The 26,060-nt window shown below is 53.2% G+C and overlaps 6 protein-coding genes across 6 annotated transcripts; 1 reads left to right on the forward strand and 5 right to left on the reverse strand.

Annotated features, from left to right (window-relative positions):
- Positions 1-1,765: 1,765 nt before the first annotated feature.
- NEUTE1DRAFT_28515 (uncharacterized protein) lies at positions 1,766-2,141 on the reverse strand (the record flags this gene model as incomplete). The annotated part of the gene is made up of 2 exons (XM_009850407.1): positions 1,766-1,926; positions 2,057-2,141. Coding segments are annotated over 2 exons (246 nt in total), but the record flags the coding sequence as incomplete, so codon positions are not given.
- A 2,659-nt stretch (positions 2,142-4,800) lies between these two features.
- Positions 4,801-6,205, reverse strand: NEUTE1DRAFT_145675 (uncharacterized protein; the record flags this gene model as incomplete). Its single annotated transcript, XM_009851639.1, has 2 exons — positions 4,801-6,005; positions 6,075-6,205. The coding sequence occupies 2 exons, from the start codon at positions 6,163-6,165 to the stop codon at positions 4,801-4,803; spliced, it is 1,296 nt and encodes a 431-aa protein (XP_009849941.1).
- A 671-nt stretch (positions 6,206-6,876) lies between these two features.
- Positions 6,877-11,756, reverse strand: NEUTE1DRAFT_129036 (uncharacterized protein; the record flags this gene model as incomplete). Its single annotated transcript, XM_009851640.1, has 1 exon — positions 6,877-11,756. One exon carries the CDS (start codon positions 11,754-11,756, stop codon positions 6,975-6,977), a length of 4,782 nt encoding a protein of 1,593 aa, XP_009849942.1.
- A 1,940-nt stretch (positions 11,757-13,696) lies between these two features.
- NEUTE1DRAFT_121485 (uncharacterized protein) lies at positions 13,697-15,517 on the reverse strand (the record flags this gene model as incomplete). Its single annotated transcript, XM_009851641.1, has 1 exon — positions 13,697-15,517. One exon carries the CDS (start codon positions 15,515-15,517, stop codon positions 13,760-13,762), a length of 1,758 nt encoding a protein of 585 aa, XP_009849943.1.
- A 3,587-nt stretch (positions 15,518-19,104) lies between these two features.
- Positions 19,105-22,333, forward strand: NEUTE1DRAFT_80098 (uncharacterized protein; the record flags this gene model as incomplete). Its single annotated transcript, XM_009851642.1, has 3 exons — positions 19,105-19,168; positions 19,246-21,000; positions 21,056-22,333. The coding sequence occupies 3 exons, from the start codon at positions 19,105-19,107 to the stop codon at positions 21,943-21,945; spliced, it is 2,709 nt and encodes a 902-aa protein (XP_009849944.1).
- On the reverse strand, positions 22,304-24,300 carry NEUTE1DRAFT_61419 (uncharacterized protein; the record flags this gene model as incomplete). Its single annotated transcript, XM_009851643.1, has 3 exons — positions 22,304-23,523; positions 23,601-24,187; positions 24,258-24,300. 3 exons carry the CDS (start codon positions 24,298-24,300, stop codon positions 22,432-22,434), a joined length of 1,722 nt encoding a protein of 573 aa, XP_009849945.1.
- Positions 24,301-26,060: the final 1,760 nt, after the last annotated feature.

Genomic DNA, 26,060 nt, shown 5'->3' on the forward strand with positions numbered 1-26,060 from the left:
GGAACGGACAAGGACCGGACGTGCAGGTGGAGGGGGNGGGGGGGGCTTGCCCAAGTGGCAGCTAAGGTGTACAAGGCCCGGGCGCAGGCCACAATCACGCTACTAACCTTTTTTCGTTCATCATACTCTCTCAGAGCAGGCATAGGTACTGTTCAACACACTCATAAGTACCTAACCATTTGCACAATTTGTGCCCGTACCCCCCTGACCAGCATTGGTGAGGCATTGCCCCATTGTCCACCTTGGACAGCGAGAAATAAAAATCGCCATGGCAGCGAGTGCCGTGCGATGCGGTGTCGGCGGGGGATCTGGACGGGACTGGACACGACACACGACGACAGCGACGTGCGACGACGGGCAACTGGACTGACCAAGACACTTTCCCGAAGCGGAGCCCTTTTGCCCTTGAACTTTGATCCGGGGTGGAGTTGGCCGCTGCCACTGCTCTTTCTCGTGAGTTGTGAGTGGACAGGGATGGAGCAGATACGAGTCCACCCTGACACCGTCTGATGGTATGTAGGTAGGTATCGTGTTTACCACTTTGGCATTCAGTACACTAGTTTGTGAAGTCGTGTTCCTGCACCTGACCCACGAGCTGCATGCCGCGTATAAAGTTTAAATCCCCCCCGCACATGACATTGAGGTTGGTCGCATTTTCGTCCAAGGAGATAACGAAGCAAGCGACAAAAGGCGTGTGTCGTTCGGAACACACGGCACTATTGGATACCTCAACTCGTATACTTGAGATGGAGGAGCGGGAAGGCAGCCGATCCAGAGGTACGCCTTCTGCCCCTCCCCCCCGGTCACAACCTAGGAACGAAATTAACAGCGCGATAAGAAATCTACGATAGGTTGGCCATTTCAAGCTTGGGAGAAATTCCAGAGCTTGGCTCACTTGGCGTCGGGTTGTTGAAGTGGCCCTTGCCAATGTCGTCACTTTTTCTCTTGGCACTCCGCTCGCTTCCCTTCGTCTCGTTTGGACATGGATTGTCCTGGCGTCGCAGGTACGTTGGAGGTGCTCGCTTCTGTTAAGGCCTTGACGGTGTGCTTCGGGATCTACAGTACCGTATGTCGCCTCACTGCCCGAGTCTTTGCCTGAAAAACGAAACTTGAAACACCCGGACTGCTTGGCTGGTCCCAGCCTTATCTGAGCAATCCACATGTAAGGTACTCGGTACTTTTGGCTTGGGCGTATTTTCTGGACTGCCTCAACCAAGCGCGCATTCCCCCTTCCTTTGCGAGCCTGCCTTGACTGCAGTGAGTGAGTGCTCTTCGCTTCGGCACCATGCCTTCCTTTGCGCGTCCGTGTCTTGAAGCACCGAGGCTCCTCAGCAAAAGGGAGGGGCCGCCGCACACAATTTCAAGGGCAACGACGATCACGGAGAAGTGAAAACCAAACCGAAAAGCAATTTCATTAGGCCCCCGTTCATGTCCGTGTTTCGCACGCAACATGCCGACTTCACCCACCTCCCGTCCCTCCCAGGCACTTTAAGTAGCCGCTTGCAGATTTCACCCGCGCCTGCCAGGCCCATCCCTTCAGCACATGAGTCCATGATGCCGAGATCTTCGAAAGAACAAAGAACCGCAGCGCTGGATTCCGGAAGCTGGAGCTCGCAACGGGCGGACTTACTCCGCTCTTCAGCTCTCAGGGTCCATTGGTCTCGTCTTCGATTATTCGCACACTCGCAAGAGTCTCCGGAAATGACTGTCCATCAGGCGGGTTGTTAGGTGATTTACTCCACTCTTCAGCTCTCACGGTTCCCGTCGTCTCGTCTTCCAGTCCCGGCATCTTCAATCCGTCTTCAGATGGAGGTCTCGCGCCTTCCTGTGGCTTTCGTGGACATCTGCCCCTTCCTTCCCTTTCACGAGCTTTGGGCCTCCATCCTTCCTTCGCCCATAAGACTTGCCCTCTGGCGCCGTAGCTACCTTATCTAGGCAAGCCGCAGCAGCCAATTCACGCGCGTGCTAACAGAGAGAGGCTCGTCTGTTCCATCAAAGAACAAATTACATGGGCTGATGGTGTTACCGCTCTATAAGGACTGCCCTTCAAAGAGACTTCTGCTTACCATCTTCGAATCAAAAATGAGAGGGCTGCCCATGAGCCTCGCTCGATTGAGAGACTTGCGTTTCTCTTTGGCCATAATCGACATAAACAAAGGAAGGGACCGTGATGCACATCAGTGTCACGCATCTGTTGCATCCCACAGATGTGACTGACCCAGAAAAGTTTCAGTTTGGCCTTTTCCCTTTGTATATCTCATGTTTTCTTCTTGACCAGCCTTTCGACCTTTTCGGGATCCGGACACTGCCTGATATCTACACAGGCCCAAACGCTCTGGGTGAACACGAAGCAGTGACACACTATTCGAGGTAATACGAAAGCACGCCTCTACTCAACCTGCATCACGTATGGTGTACGCTAGGACAAAGTAGTGCGGGGGTTGTATGTGCACCATGTTGAATTCTCGAACGACATTCCGGATCAATCCCACCCACCATCCATCGTGAAAGTACGTGGTAAAATGCATACTATCGTTCATACTTGCGATTCTGGACCAGTTATGATTGTTAAACTATACTTCCTTATAACCGGTCCTATGTCCGCTGCTTCCTTGATGAACTTACAAGGGACTGCAGATTTCCAAGGCCTAGGATTGGTTTTCATTGTAACTTATGAGAGATTTACCATTCGGCCAGCCAGTTGGGGAGTCGACACGAGGCGAGACGAGCAATGCCATCCTGGCTATGCCAACATGTCCTGATGATCGACAAAAGCAGAGTTGAGAAAAGACTTGGACGAGTCGTCGAGTGTTTACGCAATTCGAGACGTAAAATCAGTCACCGGCATTCTTACCTACCTTATACTCTCTGCTGCTGGCAAGTTGTATATTTGCCTAGTATTCTTCTGAGCCGTCGACTGGTGATGCTTGCCGGCCATAATATCCAAGAGATGAGGACACTACACCACTGCATCCTCAGCGTCAGCCGCTCCTTGTTTGGATACGGAGATAAACGGGACCGGTTTCTGCCCGTCCCGGTGCGACTTCCAATGTGCTCCAAGAGGCGGTCAATGCAACGCCCTGAGAGCCGATAAGATCACAAGTCAGTCGTGTGGTATTACCCTCAAGAATGCCTGCCTTCCTTGCGTTGGCGAGGGTACGCGTACCGGACTGTGAGTTATCATCATATTCCCCCTTTTCAGAACCCCCATTTCTGCCTCTTCTCTAGGCATAACCCGTCGCTTGGTGTCTCAAATGCATGTGTCGCCGTGACACGGCATGTAACACTGAGTGCCGTGTCCTTTCTGCGGTGAACCTACAGAACCGGAACCGGCAATCAAGACCGCTGCGTTCCGTTTCATCTTTATCTACCGAGAAAGGCGTCTGTATAAAGATGGTTGTCATTCGTTGGTTCAGATGGAGACCGTGGGGATACACGCACGAGAGGACAAATAGGGTTCGCTATTCCCTGACTGACCGATATGCCTTGTGCTTTATGCTTCGGTCACACAAGATGAGTGCGGGAGGCCTCGTCGCCTCGCTTTTCTTTTTCTTTTTGTTTCCTTCTTTCGAATGTCGGCGACAGGATTTGACATGTTGAACTGCCGCCTGCCGGTATTGTGCTCGTGCTGCCGTTGTTGTCATGTTACTGTCACCGACCGATCTGTGGTCGTTAGTGTCTCCTTGTATGTGCAGGGGGAACCGCTTGAATAAAAGTCATATGCAAACTCTCAAGTACTTTTACTTTTACTCAATCGGTTTAACGTCCGTCGTCATGTTACTATTGACTTATTATTCTCATCGACTTTCCACATTCCCCGGTGACCTCAATGGTAATTACTAAATAGCCACTGAGTATCATCTCAGACACCCGGTGACAGTGACGGGTGACCAATGCCAACTGACTTAGACCTGAGCGACCTCATTTACAACAATTTCCAGGCGCTAGTTCAACCGCTATGCCCTCTTAAAAAGGCAACGTAACTATATGGGGTGACGGACACAAGAACAAAGTACGCAAATGACAGCGAATGAACCGACTCGGCCGTTAGGCTGAAACAAGACGAGACAAAACAGAGGATGGGAAGAGAGACTAGAGAAAGCAAAACATATCTGGGGTAGGGATGTGTGTGCGGTGTTGTTTGATACATCTTTTTGTTATCCCTTGTTACTTAGAAGTGTTGTTCAACCACTCACTACGAGAGAGAGAAGTCATGCTACACCGCCTGACAAGCGTCAAACTCGAACCTTCGAGGAAGCATAGTGGCTGACACACTGATTTTTAACGTTGAAGAAGTTCTTCCACCAACCTCGTTGATTTTGCAGTGGCTTACCTACCTACCTGGTCAGGAATATGCCATATGAGAGCTTCCACGCTTCTTTCTCGAAAAGAGGAAAATGCCGGCTGAATCACAATGTACGAAAGGCAAAATGGCTTTTCTCATCTTTAAAAGCAAGATTGATCTTGGCAATCTACCGCATCGTATGTCTTTCTATCGAATAATATAGTTATTCGGCCCTAGGTAGAGCGAGAATGAAGAAGCCCTCCATTTCCAACAGAGAAGATAACATAAAAAGTAGATACAAAATCTCTTTATCATACCATAGAGATTGATGCACGTTATGCTTATCCGCGTCTCCTTTCAAACAATCCCATTACTTCCATCCGTTTCCTCATCCCTTTTTGCGCGTATATTATTTACCTCTTTGGGTAGGTATCCAACATTCTCATCTTTACCTAGTTCTATGTTTCGAGCAGGGTTTTAGTGTAAGCCCAATTACCTACCCCCCCCCCCCCCCCCTAAGCAGCAACAGGCGTAAGATACACACAATCGCTCCGAACATCCTTTCCATCCGTCCCTGTCGACAAATAAAGCCCATTGCCGCACGACAGCATATTCCCCCGCCCATTCGCCGACAGCGTCAACTGTCCCGTCCCCGCATTCACACACCCTTTCACCCGCTGCATCGTGCCCGCTGCCACGCCCGCCTCCACATCCGCCTTGAGCTTGGGCCGCACCGACACCGTCGCGCCCTTGTCGCTGACTAGCACGTAGGCGGCGTATACGGATGTCTGCCCGGTGACGGGCTGAGCTAGTTCAAGGTAGCCGTTGGAGTCGAGGACCCAGGTCGAGCGAAGAGCGCTGGCGGTTCCGGGAGCTGGAGTATCGGGGAAAGTTTGCCAGGCGATGGCGGTGCTGCCGGCGACGTTCATCCAGCGGGTGGAGCCGTCGGGGAAGGGGTTGTGAGCGCGGAAGGATAGGCCGCGGGGTTTGCAGACTAACGGCACGACGGAGACGGGCGTGGATGTGGAGGTTGCGGTCTCGACGGCGGAGATGGTGAGGGTGGTGGTGGCGGTGATGAGGTCCGTGGCGCCGATGGTTTCGGTTTTGGTGTCGGAGACAGTTTCGGTTTTGGTGTCGGAGACAGTTTCGGTTACGGAGATGATGTCGGTGGAGGTGGTAGAGAGGGTGGCGACGACGGTGGTGAGTGCGTCCGAGGCGGTCACGGTTACGGTCTCAACGGCGGCAACGCTAGCGGTGATGGTGGTGGCCGTGACGCCGACGCACTTGCAGGCTTTGGAGTACTGGGACCAGTCGGCGCAGTCGGCGGTGGCGTAGGTGGGGAGAGGGTTGGCCTCCTCAATTTGAGTCAGAGTGTCGCGAGCCTTCTTCACCTTGAAGGTCTCAATGTCAATGGGGTTCTGGTAGGCCGTCGACGTCGAAGTGACTTCGGGGAGAAGTGAGATCAAGGTCGTGGTGTAGGGAACGGTGACGGTCTCGGTGAGAAAGTCCGTCTCGGTCGCTGAAGTTACTGTGATAGCCTCAGTGAGGATACGGGTCTCGGTCGAGGCGATTTCCGTCGTAGTCTCGGTGAAGAGGACGGTGTCAACGGCGCTCTGGACGAGCGTGACCGTTTCAGTGTAGGTGCTTGCTGATGGGGTCACGGTGACGATGAGGTTGGACTTGCAGTCCATTACTCCCTCGAAGTCCGCGAGAGCAACGGCTGTGGATAGTTCATCGTCAGTTCATGAATCTAACTCTTGGAGCTCATGAAGATCCATTTTCAACATACCCTTCAAGCAATTGTTGCTGCGACAGCAAGCAGCAGAAGCCACCTGCAGCAGGGCAGCCCCCGAAAGGGCGACAATACCAAAGTTTTTCATGATTTGAACGAGTGACTAGACTGGAGTGAACGAATGGCTGAGGTGAATCCAATCTTGAGGCGAAGAGAGATTGAAATGGCTGTTGGGACTTGGTCCCTTTTTGTCACCACTCATGTTGCCCATCCCATCACTTTCGTCATTTTACAGACTTTCAGCTCGTCGGCGACGCCCTCTTTTGGTCGTATGAATTGATAATTCGACCCGTTGTAGATTCAATAGCGTCGAGCGCGATGGGGAGCCGCCAATGTTTGCTCAGAGCCGAAATGGGTTCTTGCCGGCATCAGGGCAGTTCGAGCTCGACGGTCTAGACTTCTGGACTTCTTCACCCCTGAACCCATGGTCCCAGCTGGGTTCGGTCTAACGCTTTTCTGCCTTTGCTAGCGAGACTCAATTACACAGTTTGACAGTAGTGTACATACCCCACCCAAGCCACTACACGACAAGATGAAATGTGAAGATGCGCTCGCTCGCTCGCTCGCCCACTGTCCAATCAACGTACACACTTCGTCCCTATGGGTTATGACATCTCACTTTCTATTACATTGATGACAGACAACCGTTGTCGCTTTGATCCTTACACAGAAAAACAACAACACAAAACCCCTAACAAGATATGAACTCCCCTTCCCTTGGTAATGCAGATAAACAGGTAAAAGCATGGCCCTTATCAAGTGCCTCGGTAAACCACCCATACCACCCCGTAACCCAGCCAATCCATGGAAACCCAAAAGATCAAACCCAGCTGACAAAACGGGGAACCATCTTGCCTTTCGTACACATTAACCATAAGAGAACCGACTGGTAATTACCTAGCTCCCAGTCTGTCTCCTCGCTAGCCCCGGCCGTCCGCTGACACTGCCATTACGACTACCAATATTTTCATTCACCGCCGACGGCGCCGGACTCGACGACCGGCTCCCTGCTGAACCAACACTCTCAAACTTTTCCACCAAGTCCAAAACCCTCGTTCTCGTCCTCTTGGGTAGCGCACCAGGGCCAGGAGAGGGAGACGGACGCGGTGGTGGAGGTTGCATTGCCTGCGACTGCGAATGAAGCAACTCCAAACCGAGTGACGACGACTCGTGTGGTTGTTCTTGCTGTTGTTGCTGCAGCTCAGCCAACGCCTCAGCAGAAGTCCGCACCTCCGACACCGAAGGCAGCGCGACCTTCTCCATCTTGACCGCCTCGGCCACGTGTAGCGTCGCGGTGCCGGTGTCGGATACACCGCTTGCTACGCTTCGGAGGGAGTGCACGCTGTAGGTTGAGCGGATGGAGGGGACGTAGGATCTGCGGTGGGTGTGACCACGGTCATAGGTTTTCTCGGGAGAGGGCGAGGGTACAGGGGTGATTTGAATATGGGTTTCTCCTGATGGTGTTAAGCCGGATCCCTCAGACGAGGGTGTTGTGGGGTTGAGACCCAGTGTGCTTGGTTGACTGCGGATGGCGGTGCGGGTTTTGGTTGGAGAAGGAGGTTGGAGGAATGAGAAGTCTGACGACTGCTGCTGAGGCTGTCGTTGAGTAAATTCTGGCAGTTGGGGGGAGAGTGATGGCGAGGTAGGATGCGAGAGGGAAAGGGTGAGTGGAGATGGAAGGGCTAAATCCAGCAGAGGGAACGGCGAGGGCGTCCGTTTGCGTGTAGGGCTCCCATTTGAGTCAAGATAGATCTGAGGATGGTCCTGACCGGGGACTTCTGACGCAGGCGTTCGCATCGGGTTGGTTTCAGAGTCAGAGTTTGTATCATTTCCCGGTCCTCGAATCGGCAGGTTTGTCTCCGACTGGAGTTCGTGCTCTGACTGCTGTTGGCTACCGCTGGATATCTTCCTCGTGCTCTCACCGGCAATGATTTCGATGGTATCCGGTGTCTGTCCCCCGGCCCGTTCCTTCCCCTTCCCCTTATCAATGTTGCTGGGGGTTCCGCTTCTACTACTTCTGCTGCCCCCCTCATTGACATCACACAGAATGATAGACTCCTCCCGCTCAATCTCCGCGTTTACCACCCTCAGGCGCTCTTTGGGCACAGTAAACATCACCTGCACCAACCGCTGCTCGACCGCCTTCTCCACATCCCACTCATCTCCCTGGCCTCCATCCCCCGCGGTGTCATTATGCTCCCCTCCAGCGGCTTGACCAGTCGATGACTTCTCTCCATTGATATCCCAGGCCTCACGGCCCTGCTTCCTCCTCACCAGCCCCAAGCCCAAGGCGCCGGGATTGAAACCGATCAATGAGAGGTGAGGGTGATCAAAACCACTAGCTTCGTTACTATGCAACAAGCTCTCCTTGGTTGGACTATCAACGCCACCGGAGCTGCCTGACCCGCCCGACCCTCCGTTGACACTGAGCATCCGCTTAAGGCTGCCCAGCCAGCTGCGCGGACGGGAGTCGAGACGGGAGTTTCGACGAGTTTTGGATGGCGAACTAGGGATTGGTTCCCAATCCTCTTCGGATTCTTCACGTTCCCCGCCTTCGTCCGCACTCGGGTGCTCGTTGTTGCCTGACCCGGACATAGGAAACAGAAGGTCAGCGCCTTCGGCCTGTAGGGAGTTGAAGTTGGGAGTTGGCGTGGGAAGATTGGATTTGGCGGATGCGAAGGCTGTCGAACCGGAGTGGGATCCACTAGAAGCGGAGGGGGCTACGAGGGAGTGGTTGCTGCCGCTGTTGCCAGACTCGCCGCTGCCGAAACTTCTTGGTTTGGGAATATCTCCTGCTGCGGCCGCTACATGCTGATGATGGGCAGGGGAGAGTGGGGGCGCCTGTTGATGCTCTCCGCCTGAGATGAAACTGAATGCGCTGCGGTCGGAAAGGTTGCTTCCCGTGCGATGGTCGCTGCCTGCGCGGGCGTCGTCCGAAATATCCACCATGCTCTTACTCAATGAGTTGGAGGCCCTAGACTTGGTAGACTTGTTGGATGCTCGGCGGGCAGGTGATGTTATCACACGCGTTGTTGTACTAGTAGGTGATAGGGGCTGGTGCGTGGCAGCCTCGAGCGAAGCAGCGGTAGCTGCCCGGTGAGTGGTAGTCACGGATCCATGCCGGCTGATTTTGGCGGCCAGAACGGCGTCCGCCACGTCCACATCAGTCTTCCAGCCCCGGACTTCCGGGTCTTGAGATTGCCCCTGCTTTGGAGAGAAGGATAGGACCTCAGGCGGTGGTAAGCCGGGGCTTGACTTTTCTTCGTTCAGACTCCCTCCGCTTCCGCTCTCACTGCTAGTTGGCGCATATGGCGTGCTGGCCACAGCTCCAGCCCGTAGGATGCTTCCGGCCGGGGTAATGAATGGATCGTCGTCATATTCGGGGCTGATCAGCCGCCCGGACGCCCCTAGATCTCTTCCGTCTTTCTCGTTGTATTCGTCGTCTTCTTCTGCTTCCTCGTAGATAGGGTGGATCCCATTAGGATTCACGTCCTCTCTTCCAGGCAGCGGCGCAAAATCCATACCATGAGTAGGGATATAGAGGCCCCTCGCGTTGCGTAACCTGCCGACTCCGGACCCGGTGCTATTAGCAGCCGGCGGGCCGGATGGCTGGTAAAGATCTGGTTGACCAACAACTTGATACCCACCACTCAGATACCGGGTGCCCTGCCCATTCGAGTCGCTGTTGGTGTTCCAGGGGAACTGGAAGCCGAATCCGCTGCTTCCTTGCTCGGCCAAATCATTGTCGTAACTGGTGTAACTGGATGGATTCTCGCCCCAGTCATGAATGTTATGCCTGATGGTACCCCCAAAACCTGTGCCGTAGATACTAGGGGTCATGCCCTTGGACAAGCTGCGAAGAGCTCGGTCGCGCTGAGCCCGGCGGCGTTGTCGTCGGCGCCATAGGAAGAAAAGAATTGCGAAGATGATAGCCACGAGTGGAACCCCGAGACCGAGAGCCAATCCAAGTGTAAGACCGAGATTCTGGCTGACCTTGTTAGTAGCAGGTGGATCGCTTGTGGTAGGAGGGATATCGACGGTCGGATTGCCATTCGAATTAAGTCGTGGGTTAGTATAGGCTGTCGACCAGGACTGAGACGTTATGTTGAAGAATCTCAGAGTGTTCGTGACAGCAGTCGACTGTCGTTTCTCGAGGTTGCTGCCATCGGTGATACCTATCAAGGACTTGAGCCATCTCTTGGCCTTTGCCTTGGAAGAAGCTGCCTTTGGTGGATTGATTGCCCACCCTCCGTAGACCATCATTACGTTCCCTGGCAGGACCACAGCACCGTGACCATAGAGTCCCTCTCCTTCTCCGAATATCTGTGTCCGATCGTCTTGGGGAATCTCCCACCGCCAATCATCATAACTTGCCCCAATCTTGATTACCACAAGCTGTGGCTCCGCCGGTTGAGACACATCGCCTACCCAGCCTCCTAGAATGACCAAGCTGTCTCCATCCTCACTCAACACGGTCGTGTGCCCTGACCTGCTATCCACAGTCGTCACTGACGGCCCGACTGCTTCTTCTGCAGATGGACTAATCGACACGTAGCTCCACGTCTCTTCCGGCAGACTCCAGATAGCCGCGGTACTCATGTTGACAAAGGCATGCTGCGTGTGTCCGCCCAGCAGCACATGAGAGGTCTGCTGGGTTACGATGCCGGATCGGTTCGTGATACTTGGTGTCAAGGGGGTGAAAGTGAAGCCTGCTTCCGGGATAGGAGGGCCGCCAAGTTGGGGGTTGGAGATTGTGAAGCTGGTTCCATTGCTGTTATTTTCCGGTTCTATAACATCACTCATGTCGTCGCCTCCAGGAGGTGTATTGTTTGAAGGCTTCGCTACAGAAGAGTCTGAAGAACGAGAAGAGATCTTGAGCATACGGTTCGAGTATTGCGCTGATGCCTGCCATGTCGACGCTGTGGAGTTGGAAAAGGGGCACATGCCGCCGTAGATGTAGATGACGGGATCAGAAAGGGTGGGATAGATTTGTGATGAGAAGGAGAGTGAAGAGCCGAGGAGGCAAGGGATTCCTGTTCCTATCCCTATACTGCTCTTGGGGTTCTGCTGGGTACTGTACTTTGTCCAGTCGCCTTTTGCGTCACCGTCTTCCTCGAAGGAGGGAGTGTAACTCCATACCGCGGGAGTGGCATCCTCGTCTCCATAACCTGACGCACGTCCAGCGGCACAGTCACCTGCCAACACTGCCAAAGTGCCATTCTCCAATAACGTTGGCGCAAATCCGCCCGTTTTCGACTTGGTGACGAAGGGTAGGCCAGAGGTTAGTGTTGTCGGTTTGAAGGAATCGGCATCCAGAGTCGAAGAGGTGTTGACGGCGAGCAAGTCAACGCCGTTGTTGTCCGCATTAGGGGTGAAGATGTATGCGAGTCCATGATTGGCCGAGTTACTGGAGAGAAGTGACCGAGATCCGGAAAGCAAAATGGTAGTGGGCGTGTAGGGAAGCGTGATGGCGGCCACTGGCGTTGCTGCTGCCGCCAGGGCGGCCAAGCAGAAGGATGTGGCGAGTGGAATGCGGTGTCGTCGATGCCCGGTATGTGATGTTGTCGTCGGTTGCCGGGATGGCGGCCATGTTTCGGACGTGCTTGGCGGTGAGGGCGCTAGTCGAGACCCGGATCGGTGTCGGGACTGGGGCCGGGGCCGGGGCCGGGGCCGGACCATGATTTGGGCGCCCCGGAAGATGATGATTGGCGGGGAAGGAAGTGCCCGTTTGCTCTGTCCTCGTCGTCGACGTCGCTCTAGGGAAAGGACGACTTGACCATTGTTCCTCCTGGTCCTTTCTTTCCTTTCTTTTCCCGGCTGCGGTTTTACCTTTCGTGTTTCCAGATGCCAATCGGTTTGTTCTCACCAGTTCGCCGTTTGTCCCAGATGACGGAACGCTCACTGTCTCTGATCTCCAAGTACGAAGGTTGAATTGCTCCGCCAAATGTTGGGGTCCCCACTTCTTTCCCCTTCTCGAAGGCAGCGACCGACAATCTGGAATGCAGAGACGGGGAGTTGGAATGGAGAACGAAACGTGGAGTTTTGGTGATAAGCGCAGACTAAAACCTGACCTCGCTGCAGGTACTGGAATTTCCCCCGCAGAATGCGGCAGCTTGCTTGCTTTTCCGCGTTACTTGATGTGCAGTGCTGGTACTGTAGTGCGAGCGATGATGATGGGACGAAAAAGGAGTTTTGCAGCGGCCCTTCTTCGTAAGGCTGAATGAACGTCAAGTCAAAGTGAAGTCAGGGTCGATGATACATTCACCCGTCAACCAGTTAGAACTGAAGAGGGAAGGACCCTTGCCTGCCTCGACCGATCCGATTGCACGGCAGCGATGGCCCCAAGACACAGACCCAGACCGCACAACAAGGAGGCTCCGGAACAACAAGCGGCGGCGGCAATTGGAGTGAGAAGAATGAGGGCAATGTTACGGTGTGAGAAAATAGAACTGATTGGAACTATCTACTAAAAATTCCCGGTCAACAATTCGTCTCAGGGACCTTGGCCGCCCTTCTTCGAACGGACTTTCTTTACCACCGTGAGGAAGCCAGCCAGGTCCCAGTGGAGTTGACGGTTGAAAGCAGGGAGGCTGGTAAAGCCGGGCTGGGCGGCGCCGCGGTTGGGGAGGAGGAGGGTGTGGAGTGTGGGGAGGGGGTGTTCCTAGCTCTCCTGCTGCAGGTCTGCTTGCGCGCGCAGACATCAGAGATCATGATCCTGCCAAATCAACAATGACCGAATACGCCCCTCCCATTGGTCAGTTTTCCGCGATGGGAGGCTCAGGGAGGGGCTGTGCAAGTGAGATGTTCAGGGCGCGCCCAGTCCACACCAGTCTCGTCGTCGAATCCAGAAATCCGTCGCAATTGCATTCGAGTCCCATTGATGCGCGCGCGGTGGAGTTGGTTTTCTACTGTACACCGGGCGGCTGGGATGGAGATAGTTGGCAGGGAAACAAATAGTGGGACAAGGTAAGCTTATCGCTGGGATCACCAACGTGAAAATAAACAAAGAAAATGGTGGGGGTGGGTCGAAACACAGGACTAAGAGGGGCGTGAACTGTAAGAGGATGGGAGTGGGGCCATGAAACAAACATTCGTTGAAAGCTGGACATTGTCATATTCCGCTTTCGTCCTCGTCACTTCCCTCCCATGTTGATCAGTGTCAGTCAGGATCTGGGTCGAACTGTAAGGGCATCACACTGTATGGACTTGCGATGATCCAGGCCGTCAGCTGCCCGCGCAACACCAAAGTCGACTCCCTAGTAACACACGAGACAAAACCGACGGCCGTTCTCAAACCGAGTAACATGAGGAAAAGTACGATTCATATCTTCATGAGACACGTCTTTCACCCGCGGGGAGATGATGGCAGCGTACGAGACCACAACTGTGGCTGTGACAAGTGTTACACCTCCCAGATGATGACCTGGGACAAGGGAAGAGGACAAGGGAAGAAACGAAATGATTTCAGCTTCGTCTTACGTTTGAATCAACCAGAAACAATATCCATCAAGCCAGAAGATGCACCATCTTGTTAAGGTAAATCCGTTGTTACATACTTAACCGAGAATACAGACATACACTTTACCCTTGACCAAGCCAACTCCGAACAGAAAGAAATAGTACCGCAAAAGTCAACAAACATGTACCACCTCCAACTCCATTACAGCCGCCAAAGGAGACATCTACTCGCCCCAACTCACATTCATATCAAATTCCGCATCCGAGGCTTCATCCACAGCCAGCATCAAGCTATCCCTCTGCTTCGTCAACTTGGACACCTTACTCTGCATCTCCTTCTTCCTCTCCTTCAACTCCCTCACCAACCTCTCCGCCTTCTCCGCCCTCTTCCGCAACGTCTCCGCCTCCTTCTTTGCCTCCACCTCCCCTTTACCCAGCCCATTCAACAAGGCATCCCTCGTGTGTGACAGCCTCTCCATCTCCGCTTTCAGGGTACGGATCTGCTCCTTTTGGGATCCCATCTCGGAGTGCAAGTCCAGATTCTCCTGCTGGATCTTGCTCGCCTCGCGCAGCTTGCGGTTGTACTTCATCTCCAGCTCGGACGCGCGCGGCGGGTAGCGCGGCTGCACCGTCGCCATGATGGTCGGCTGGGTTTCCAGCAGGCGCGTGTGCTCCACGCCCGGGTGGACAGCGTGGGCGGGCACGACGAAGAGGACGCTCCTGCCTGAGTTGGCGAGGCGGTAGTACCGCGTGGTGACGTCCACTTGCACGATCCCCCGGCTGAAGTAGGCGCCGATGAGGTCTCCGTCGACTTTTTCCATTTGGTCGAAGAGGCTGTTGTTGTTGTTGTTGTCGTCGGTGCCGTTGTCAGCGCCGGCACCCGTCTGTGGGTTCTTGTGCCACATTTCTTCTCCGACCGCGCCATTTTTGCGCCAGACTCGCTCCTTGGCCTGCAGGACCGCCTCGCGCTTGTCGAGCAGGCTGTGGATGTACTCGTAAACGTCCTCCCCGGAGTTGACGAGGATGTACTGGTCCTGTGGATAGGCCACCACCCGGCCCGTCCGGCCGTCGGGCCCCAGCTTGCTGAGCACCTGGTGCGGAATGGCTGCTTCGCCGGCCAGCGCGTCGAGCGCGTTGCCGTAGCTGCGCTCGAGCTCGTGCATGCGCGCGACGAGGTGCTGCGTGAAGAGAAGCCATTGGCCGAGCAAGGTGGTGCGCGCGTGTTGGAGCTCTTCGGTGTCATGGGCCGCGTCGGTGGGGAGCACGCTCAGCAAACCGCCGGTGGCAGTGTACTCGTGGTCGAGGCGCTCCAGGCAGGAATTGGTGTGAATAAGCAGATTTTGGAGATTGGAGTAGGGGCGAAGTTCCCTTGGCTGGTTTTCCTGGCCGGTAGTGGTATTGGAAGTTACGGGGGGCGAATAGTGCTGGATCTGAGTCAAGGGGCAGTGGTAATCGGTGCCGTACACCTCATTGCGCCCACGGACTTCGTTGATCAACGAGACAAGGGGCTTGTGGTGGTAGATATCGTCAGTGTGGTAAGGTGTGCGAAGGTCGTTGAGGAAATCGAAAGCTGAGTTCAGTTCGAACTTCATGGCGAGATCGTCGTCGGCCGATGAGGCACTGGTCGTACCCTTACCCTTGGAACCTCCCTGGGCAAAGTCGCTACTGGCAAAAGGAGCGCCATCAACTTGAATCTCGGCGACCTTGACGTCTGGCTGCAGCAATTGGATGAGGGCGCAGAGAGATTGGGCATGTTGCTTCAATGCAAGGAGAGTGGGCGGAATGCCATGCGTGGAGAGATAGCCACAGTTTATATGGCGGAGTAGCTCGCTCTTGACGTCCTCATCGTTGATTCGTGACCACTGCGACATGTAGGGAAGCGCATAGTCTGTTGCTTTGACGTAGCCCTTTAGTCCTCGGTTTTCATCGTGTTCGTGGTCCGCCAAATGAGCGGCCACAATCTTTCGTCCTGGTGGTGTCATGGTGTTGGAAGGTTGGTGATGTTGATTCTGGTCGCGATGAGGACTGGCTCTCTTTGCTTGGCCGTCTGAATGGTGACAAAGTTGAAGTTGAACAACAGGTTTCTTCTAAAAAGGCGATTACCTCCTACCATAAGTTGTGCCTTTTCTTCCATTGGCATTGAGATGGTTCATTGTCTCCTCGGCCATACAAGCCAACAAAGAGCCGCAGTCCTTTGCAACGTCAACGAGGCATTGTCTGGCAGAGCTAGCCGATGCCAAATGCAGCTGTAACAAAGAAAGTGGAAACGGAGCTGTAAAGAATAAAGGCGACGGAAACAGCAGAGAAGCTTGCCATCATGTGCTTTGTTAGTGCTCAAGGAGCCGGATCGGTGAGTTATGTAAGGGATACACTCGAACTCCGTGAGGTGCGCAGGCCCGTTACCAAATCAACCACATCGTTATTCCGGATAACTTTCACAAGGTAATTCCTATGTGGTTTCCTCGACATAGCGACCCGTCTGTTCCATACTGTAGTGCGTGGACTTGCTCAGGAGGTCGAGATGCTTGTGCCACTTTCACTTTGCCGTTGTTCAAGTGCAATTCTAAACGCCGTTTGACATCTTTTGAGACATCTCTTCATGGTCAGTCATCTCGGTGTAACCTACTATCGAATCTTGAGGGATGTTGATCCTCTAGTGTGACCGCTCGCGAGCTTTGGGGGACTGTAACACAGTCATGAGGCCTCCTCAACATTGACACAACTGTTGAGCACTCTGACCAGTCTGGCTCGAATCCCGATTCCTGAGCACCAAGGCGATGTGAGATATTCCATAATAATGGCATAACCGCAGGCTGTTGTCGTAAAGCACTCGTCGTCGAGAGTCTTGTGTCAAAACCGTCCGTGTGGCTTCAGGATCTTGAAGGTGTTGAGACCGAGTGCCGCGGACATGTCGCCGGCCTCATTCGCTAGAAAGGAATCGTGTCCGTGTGTTTGCTTTGCGATGAGAACTCCCGAGCCATCGGTTCAAAGGATCCGAAAGCGGGACCCATAACCACGAGGTAGGTAGGTAATCTTAAAAGCTGTGGAGCTTGGATTTGCGCACGCTTCTGGGCTTGACCGGCTCACATGTACACACTTGTCGCATTCCTTGTTGCAGGGCCACGTCATGCTGTGCAGGGAAAGAGTGGAAGTTCGGAAATGATAAACACAAGATGGCAAATCCGTCGCCTCCCAGACAAAAAGTTGAATGTCCCCTCAGCTACCATGCGCAAGCTGTTTTGGCGGTCCATCGTAGTCTGGATGACTTTTCAGTGAGAAATCTATCGCGATACGGACAAATCATGTGAGACTGAAGAAAAAAACCAAGCAGAGAGTTCAATACCCGGGCAATTTCTTTGCCGTGTCATCCAGTGGCTTTTGACGCGGTCGTGCATGCCCCCAATCGACCATCACAGCTGAAAGCTGCAGTAGCGCGGGGTGCGGAAGTGGAGCCCTCTGCCTAGTGCACAATTTGAATTGGAAGACCAATCTTGTCCAATCACGAGTCGGCATATCATCCAATTTAGTGTAGCGTACTATGTACTGTGTACATTGACCCTTCTCCGGGCCTCCTCTGATTCTCATCAGATGTACACTATAGTAGTAGTGTGCACTAACACTAAATGGAAGACATTGACGGTGACCGTCGTCGACGGCAGCGGCGGGAGATACTTCATCTCTACGGTATCGGTGAGTGGGTTGTGGCCTTGTCCCGGATGATTGCCCTTCGGGTTGACAAAGATTGACAGAGCCCAGACAGTCGGTTCTGAAACAGATGTTCATCGACATGGTCGCTGGCGCACCCTTGTTTCGGAAACACTGGTTGCACATCACTCTTTCACTATGGCTCCGACGTAATAGGCTAGCAGTGACAAGAGGTTGATGAGAGAAGCGCTCACGGCTTTCGGCACCCCGATGATGAGAACCAATCTTGGAATGACGGAAAGCGCCGCCCGTTTCAATGTCGGTCGGGCGCTACTTATCATTTCTACTCTCATCAGTCAGTGTCGTTGTGGTGGTAGTCATTCGCCGTCATCTGAAAGTATACGGTAGTTGGATGCAGCCAAGTACCATAGTATGTATCCTACGCGGTGAGTTAGTATTTGCTGTCTTGACCTCCGTCAGAGGCTGAAAAGGAAGATGAGCGCAGGCTCAGTCAGGTTGGCATGGGTCAGTGGGACTGAGTGCGATGGCAGTGAATTTGCTAGTGGCAGGATCTCAGGTCGGGTTTCACGATTGCGGTGATCTAGACCGTGCCTGCCATCCCTACTCAACGGTGGACACTGCCAAGTACCGGGGCTGCCTTAGCCAATTATGAGCGGTTTCTTGCGCCATACGCCCCACATCGTCCGAACTTGATCAAGTCGGCGGGAAGGAATGAAAGCAATATTAGGTACTATGTGTGTACTGCGTGCAGATTTCCATCGCGCGCGTTGCGTCATTGGAGATGTCACCCTCCTCTTGGATTTTCTTTGGCGACTACGTAAAACTTGATCATGGCAAGAGCTTGAGGCTATGCTATGACAGAAGGCGCACACAAAGAAGAAACGGGAAACGATGGCCTAGGTAGCTTGAATATCAAAGCTTGGCTTCATCATTGGGCGTCCGACGATTTTCTTATGTTGGTTGATAGGGTCCAAGCTCCTTCCTCGTTTGCTCCCTTGGATCATGAACACCTTCCGTTTCGCTTCACCAAGTGGGTATTTTGGCAGTCCTTGTCGATTCCCCTTACATTGCCGTGGAACATTGAAGACACCGTACGGCGCACATATTGCGTTGCCTTGCTTCAGTTTTTTGCGCTTGCGTGTGCAAAAGTTGCGCACTCGTCACCCAATTCTTTCCTACCGACGACCTTAATCAACAACGCGAGTCACACAACAAACGAGACAAGCTAAGACGAAGCCAAGCACGGCAGTCTCAAAACACCCCCGGTTCAAGAAATAGCGTGAGTCCATTCCTCCACCACCTCTCGTTGCTTTCAATTTGCACTTATCCACATGGCCGCCCCCCTGCCATCTCCAGCGTCTCCTTTCCGTTTTTCATTCAAAAAGGTCAGATCTCACCCGCCAGGGACACTCGAAAGCTGATCTCTGGAATCTGGAATCAGGGTATCAAGGTACCACTGCCGGAGGTAGCTATCCAGAAAGATACACGGGTGCAACCTTCTTGACCACCCAGAAGCTGCCCTGTCCTGGTTCCTTGCTTCTTCTACCGTGGTGGCCTGCAACCTAACGACGTAAATGCCCAGCCCTCCTCCCTTCATGTTCTCCTCCTCCCCTGGTCATCACATCACTCTCCCGCCACCCTCACTTTTTATCTGCTGCTTGTCTTTTCCTTCCATTCTTTCGTCTTCACTTTTCATCCACATGGCCCTTCTTCTAACAACTCGAGTTGCAGTGGCCCAACCCTCCTCAACCCTACCTAGTCCCAGCTCCCTCTGCTGGTGAGCTTGGCGTCAGCAACAACTGAGCACACCGAACTCGAATACCGACTATTTGACCCACCAGATTGAGGAAACGAAATACCTACATTAATAGTTTAAAGCGGGTTATCCTGCGAAACCGCCAAAATGAGCGACATACCTAGTAACACCTCCAACACGGATGAGGCCAAGGAGCCAGTATCGCTGTCGGGTAGGTACATAAATAAAGAAACGATAAAAGGAAATGTCTAGAATATGGGCAGTGAAACTGACTGTGAATCAATGTAGGCATGATTGTGACCTTGGTCCCGATCCTCATCACATCCGCAATCTACATAGCGATTTTCTTGGTTTTGCGCAAGAGCAACCGAAGATACTATGCTCCCAGAACCTACCTAGGCAGTCTGCGAGAAAATGAACGATCACCAAGCTTATCAAGTGGCCTTTTCAGCTGGGTCAAAGATTTCTGGAAGATACCCGACGTTTACGCCCTTCAGCACCAGTCGCTCGACGCATACCTGTACATCCGCTACTTGCGCATGGCCGTCACCATCTGCTTCGTCGGTTGTTGCATCACCTGGCCCGTCCTTTTCCCCGTCAACGCCACCGGCGGTAACGGCTTGAAACAGCTGGACATCTTGACTTACGGCAACATCAACCGCGAGACACAATACAACCGCTACTATGCCCACGTTTTTATTAGCTGGATCTTTTTCGGTTTCGTCATGTACCTCATCATGCGAGAGTGCATCTTCTACATCAACCTTCGCCAGGCCTTTCTCATCAGTCCTCTTTACTCCCAACGCATATCGTCCCGTACTGTCCTCTTTACTTCGGTCCCAGAACCCTACCTCGACGAGCAAAGGTTGCGCAAGGTCTTTGGCGCCTCGGTCAAGAATGTGTGGATCACAAGCGAAACCAAGGAAGTCGACGAACTGGTCGAGGAGCGCGACAAGGTTGCCATGCGCCTCGAAAAGGCTGAGGTCAAGCTGATCAAGCTTGCCAACAAGATCCGCCGAAAGGCCATGAGCAAAGGTGATGTCAACGACGTTGACAAGCAGGCCCCCCTGGATGCCGAGTCCGGTAGCATTGCGGCCCGCTGGATCCCTAGGAACAAGCGCCCGACTCACCGTCTTGGACCCTTGGGCCTGATCGGCAAGAAGGTCGACACGATCGACTGGTGTCGCGAGGAGCTTACGCGTCTCATTCCCGAGGCTGAGGCAGCTCAGCACAAGTACCGCGATGGAGCCTTCAAGAAGGTCCCCGGCGTTTTCATTGAGTTCAGGACCCAGGCCGATGCTGAAGGAGCTGCCCAGATCCTGGCCCATCACCGGGGACTGCACATGACGCCCAAGTACATCGGTATCCGTCCCAATGAGATTGTGTGGAAGTCGCTAGCCATTCCTTGGTGGCAGCGTGTCATTCGTCGCTATGCCGTCTATGCCTTCATTACCGCCATGATTATCTTTTGGGCCATTCCTGTGGGTGTTGTTGGCATCATCAGCAACGTCAACTACCTTAAGACTATCTCATTCCTGACATGGCTCAACGATATCCCCGGCTTCATCTTGGGCGCTGTTACCGGTTTGCTGCCCTCCGTCGCTCTTTCCATCCTCATGTCTTTGGTCCCGGTCGTCATCCGTATCTGTGCCAAGCTCTCCGGCGAGCCCTCGCTCTCCCGAGTCGAGCTGTTTACTCAGCACGCTTACTTCGCTTTCCAGGTGATCCAGGTGTTTTTGGTGGCTACTGTCGCCTCATCTGCCACTGCCGTCGCGAAGCAAATTGCCGACAATCCGGGCTCGGTGACGAAGCTCCTTTCCGAAAACTTGCCAAAGTCTTCCAACTTCTACATTTCCTATTTCATCGTACAGGGCTTGAGCATTGCGACTTCGGTCTTGACGCAGGTAGTCGGCTTTTTCGTCTTCAACCTTCTGTACAAGTTCCTTGCCAATACCCCTCGTGCTCTTTACACCAAGTGGGCGAACCTAAGTGCCATTTCCTGGGGTAGCACCATGCCAGTCTATACCAACATTGTGGTCATCGGTTAGTTTTCCCTGCCCCCTCCACCATACATGCACCTCACTAACTCAATTTACAGCCATTGCGTACGCGACTATTGCTCCTCTTATGCTGGGCTGGGCTACGGTCGCTATGGGTTTGTTCTATCTCGCCTGGCGCTACAATGTCCTGTTTGTCACGGACACTCAGATCGATACGCGAGGCCTCATTTACCCTCGTGCCATCAAGCAGCTCTACACTGGCATCTACCTGGCTGAAATTTGCATGATTGGCCTCTTCGGTGCCTCTGTTGCCCCCGGCCCGCTTGTCCTGATGGTCATCTTCCTCATCTTCACTATCCTCTTCCACATGAGCATGAACGCTGCCCTCAACCCGTTATTGTATAATCTTCCTCTTACTCTCCTTGCGGAGGAGGAGGGCCCTCTGCTCGACACTCCCGTTGACTCGCATACCGCCGAGAACGGGCTTGGTGGCGAATTGCGCAATGGCGTTAGCCCGACAACTGGCGCTAACTATACCGAGAAGGTTCCGTCGAACGGTACCAACGGTGCACAGAGCCGCGCGGAAGATCCTATTCTTGGTGCGAAGGAAGCCCTTGATGCTTCGAGGCACCAGCCCAACCACGTGACGGGCAAGAAACCCAACTTCTTGGTCAAATTCCTCAAGCCTTGGATCTACTCCGACTACGACACCCTGCGGGCTTTCCTCCCTAGGGGTGTCCAGCTCGATCCGTACACCGAAGAGGTTGAAAGAGATGCGTACTGCCCGCCCAACGTCACGTCGGATGTACCGCTTCTTTGGATCCCCAGCGATGCCAATGGTGCCGGTGTGTCTCGCCAGGAGGTTGAGCACACAAGCCGAGTCGTCGCCATCACGGATGAGGGCTGCGAGTTGGATGAGAAGGGACACTTGGTTTGGGATCGGGAGGGAACTAGGCCTCCTATTTGGGAGGAGAAGATCTACTACTAAAAGTAGATCCATTTTGTCCAACGCCTTTTGTTTGTTTCCTCGGTGGAGGCACGATCAACCTAATAACCTGACGTTGCCCATGGTTTGGATTGGAACCTTGGTCTTTCGAACTCTTTATACCCGGCATACTGGCCTCCCTACCTAACGAGAAGTAATTATTTTTCTCAACTGATTGTCTGTCATGGCCTTTGTCTTAATCATTATTCGACTATGGGGTTTTGTCTGTTGCAAGCTTGGAGTAAAACGATGGTCGGCATTTGTCGCTAAAAAGAGATGATATCGATTCCGAATTGTTTACTTAATGAGATGTCATGAACCCGGGGGTTTAGAATACACCTACGCAGTATGGTCTCAAAGTGTTTCAATATAAGCTGATTGATACCCTGCTGCACGAAATGGTATATAACATAAAAATGCAAATTGCTCATGAAAATGATTCCTCCTCCACCTGAATGAACCAAACCAGCCGGCTAGCCCCCTTCGGGCCTATCGATAGCCACCCTGACCTCCATACGGATATGGCGCATGCCTAACCAGTCCAACACTATCATCCTCGTCTCGTGGCCCAGGCAGAGGATCATAGTACCCGCTGCTCTGGTTTCTGTACATACCTGGTCCCCCATGATACGTCATCGTACCCCCACCGCTACCACCAGCGTTGCGGCCCTCATAATAATGATGCTCATCAACCGAAGCAGCAGACCCGCTTCGTCCTCGTCGTTCATACTCCGCCCTCGGCATCCCTCCGCCCGCACCCAAATCCAAGCTATCAAAGCTTTCCGTCCTCACCGCATGGGCACCTCTATAACTCGTATCAGGTACGCGCCCATGCCCATCATGTCCATACACCACCCCATGCGCATAATGGTGCTGATGCGCCTGCGCCGGCGCTTCCAAGTCCCCTACTGCTACTCCCGTCATTGTCAATGTCTCCTGTGGAAGATGTTGATGTTGATGATGAATATCCACCTCGCTCATGGTCGTCATGGACGAGTCGCTGCTCTTTTGTCTCCCTCGGGTGCTGGCGCCCCGCAGAGGAATGCTGTTTCCCAGCGGGTGACTTTCCTTGTCCAGATGGAGATAACTCACGTCCCTCTCGCGCTTCTTGACGCCCACGAATAACCACCGGATGCCTCTGCCGAACCCCTTGACCACGTCCCAGATGTTGATGGCGTCCCAGAGGGCGAGGATGCCCATGGGTCCTCCGTGTTTTGGGGCAGGGCCGGTGAAAGCCAAGTCGCCGCCGCCGCGGGCGGTGGTGTATGGTTTATAGGGGAATGCCCAGAGATGCAGGATGGCGAAACAGGCCATTTCGAAACAGAGGAGTAAAGAGGGGATGCCGACTTTGATGTCGGGATAGGCCAAGATGGAGTTGGGTTCGACGATGTGAATGGTTTCCGAGGTGGCTACCGAGATGGCGACGGATTGCCAGAAGGAGAGGAAGATGACAAGTTTGATGGCGAGGACTTTGAGGAAGGGTTTTTGGGGGGAGAGTTGCGGGGTGGAGCGCAACTGGACGTAGAATTGGATGAGGGCGTACATGGCGATGGTGACGGCGATGGATTGGATTGCTGTGATCTGTTTTTAAAGGGGAGTGGGTTAGATGACCAAGATAGAAGGTGCGAGAGAAGAGAGGGAGGGAAGACACGACATACCCAAATATGCCCAAACATGGGCGAATTACTACTCTCGCAATACCGTCCATAATACTGACTCAAGACGGCCGCAACCGTCATGGCCACTCTCACAAAGCAGTAATGATAGACCCCAATCCAGATAATGTTAAACCATGTCAGCCCACTCCTCGGCGTCCTCCAGGGACCCTTCCTGTGCCCGCCACAGCACTTGGCCATCCAGTTCAGCGGGAACACCCAATCTTTAATAGGCTGCATCTCGCGGAAGTAGTCCTTTTGCAAATGCAAATCGGGCGCGATGTAGTGGCATATCAAGCTGAAGAAGGAGCTAATGGCGAAGGCCTCGTAGCAGTCGCTGATGACTTGGAAGTAGATGGCGTGGTAGTAGTAGCGTAAGGACAAAAAGGAGGAGCAGGCGTAGATTGGGACCATGAATAAAATACGAATGATTTGCTTCTGCTCGTTGGGAACGGTGTAGTTGGTCGCGTGTCGCATGATCAGGTAGAAGCTCATAGCTATGGCTACCAGGGTCGAGGCGGCGGCGATTATGAGGGCGAGGGAGTGGAAGGTTAGGGGCCCGGCTATGGGACGTTCATCGCCAGGGTGGACTATGTGAACGTAGATGGGTTATTAGTGACTTGGTCTTCTGGAAAGGAATAGGTTCGAGACAGAACCTACTTCGTAATTCCTCCAACGTGGTGTTGCAGAATGAGGAACCCATGATGGGCGATTATCGGCTTGCGCGGCCGTTTTTGGCGCAAGCAATAATACTTTTTCGTTTTCTGTTTTGATCGGAAACGTCGTGGTTTATGGGTAAGGAAAGATTCGGCGAGTTTGCAAAGGCCGCAGGATCGTGTTGGATACGTAGTAGACCAGGGCAAAAGGCGAATCGCAATTCGTTAATGAATATACTTCCAGAAACTTCCGTTAAGCCTTCCTTCTTTTCAAGAAATTCGTTGCATCAAACGTCTCGTTACAATCGGATGTTTCCAACTTATTTTCATGCGCGTCAGAGTTGCTTGCCGGGCGCAATGCGATCGATGTCCCGAACGTAATGACCAGCACCTATCGATACAATAGGTAGGATGCAAAAAGTAAGGTATGCGAGTAATAGTCCTCCCCCTAGCAAATTCCAACTCGTCCCGTTGGACTCGTCCTTTGTGAAAAAGAAAAACCCGTCATTCAACAGCGCATTCCGCGCTGTGAGACTTCAGATTGATTTGACTACGCCGCCAAATTGCGCAGCCGAAATTGGGTGTTGGAAGGGAGGGGCCGGAGCGGGCAGGTTGGTTAGCTCACGCGCCGCGGGTGTCTTCGTTGGTATCGATCTCTGAAATGCTATGGCGCTCAAAGCTGGAATATCGAATTTCGTTGTCGTTCTCGTTCGTTCACCAGCCAACAAGCAGCCGGAAGAGAAAAAATATTGAAGCAGTGAAGAGAACAAGAAGTGGTGGTAGTCAAGAATGACACATCTGGATTGCTTGGTGAAATTTCGTTTGGTTCGCGGGGATAGTTTCGGAAGCTGGAAGAAGGCCGAGTGCGCAACAATCCGTCGATAAGGGAAGTTGAAGGAAGAAGGGAAGAGCAACTGAACCTAGAAGGAAAGGAAGGATGAAGAAGAAACAAAACGACAGGCAGAAAGATAGAGGTAGGTAGATGATGGCGAAAGGAAAGAGTGAGTGACAGAGGGAGTAAGTAGACTGAACGAAGTGAGACCGAAGGTGGGAGTGGAAAGTGTTTTGTCATTCAGGTCCATCCATTCCTCTCCAGGGCATCATCTGAACCCTGCACTGCCCTATCTAGCGCCGTAATAGCCGTGGAGCGAACGCGAATCCCATCCATGCCTCCTGCTAAGGTAGTGTAATTGTACTCGCCGGCCCAACACCAGCCAGGGCACTGCACTATAAATGAACATGTGACTGCGCCACATTGAATATGCACGAAATTCTCTACCCCATAGGGTACCGCGCGTCTTCACTGCCTTCAAAAAAAAAAAAAAAAAAAAAAAAACCTCGCGACAAACGGGATGGATGGATGGATGGATGGATGGAACGCTCGGGAAGCTTATCCATTTCATCCTCAATGAGAAGTTGGGATGATCAAGCCCATCGCCCACATCATTTCCCTGCTCGTGACTGCTCGTCCCGCTCCTTGTGTCTGCGCCATGCCGCGCACCGAACATCGTCATTCGATTTTATCTTTCTGATACCCAAACCTCTTGTGAAACCCGTGTCAAATCCAAATGTCCATCCATTCGTTCCCGCATGCAACCCCACTGCCTTTCGGATGAGGCGGGGATGGGGCCAGAAAGCTACGGTAGGCAGCTTGAGCATAAACTGGATGCACACCCCTAGAACCCCTGCTGCAAGGGTCCATCTTGGCCCCTGAAATTCCCCTCTTGCCGATCCCTGTCGCGTTCCTGAATTGCTTCGCCAAGAAAAAACGCCTCAACTGTAAAAGGGTCGGGTTGCCTTGTTGGAC

The sequence above is a fragment of the Neurospora tetrasperma genome (assembly GCF_000213175.1).
Source record: "Neurospora tetrasperma FGSC 2508 unplaced genomic scaffold NEUTE1scaffold_2, whole genome shotgun sequence".
NCBI lineage: Eukaryota > Fungi > Ascomycota > Sordariomycetes > Sordariales > Sordariaceae > Neurospora > Neurospora tetrasperma.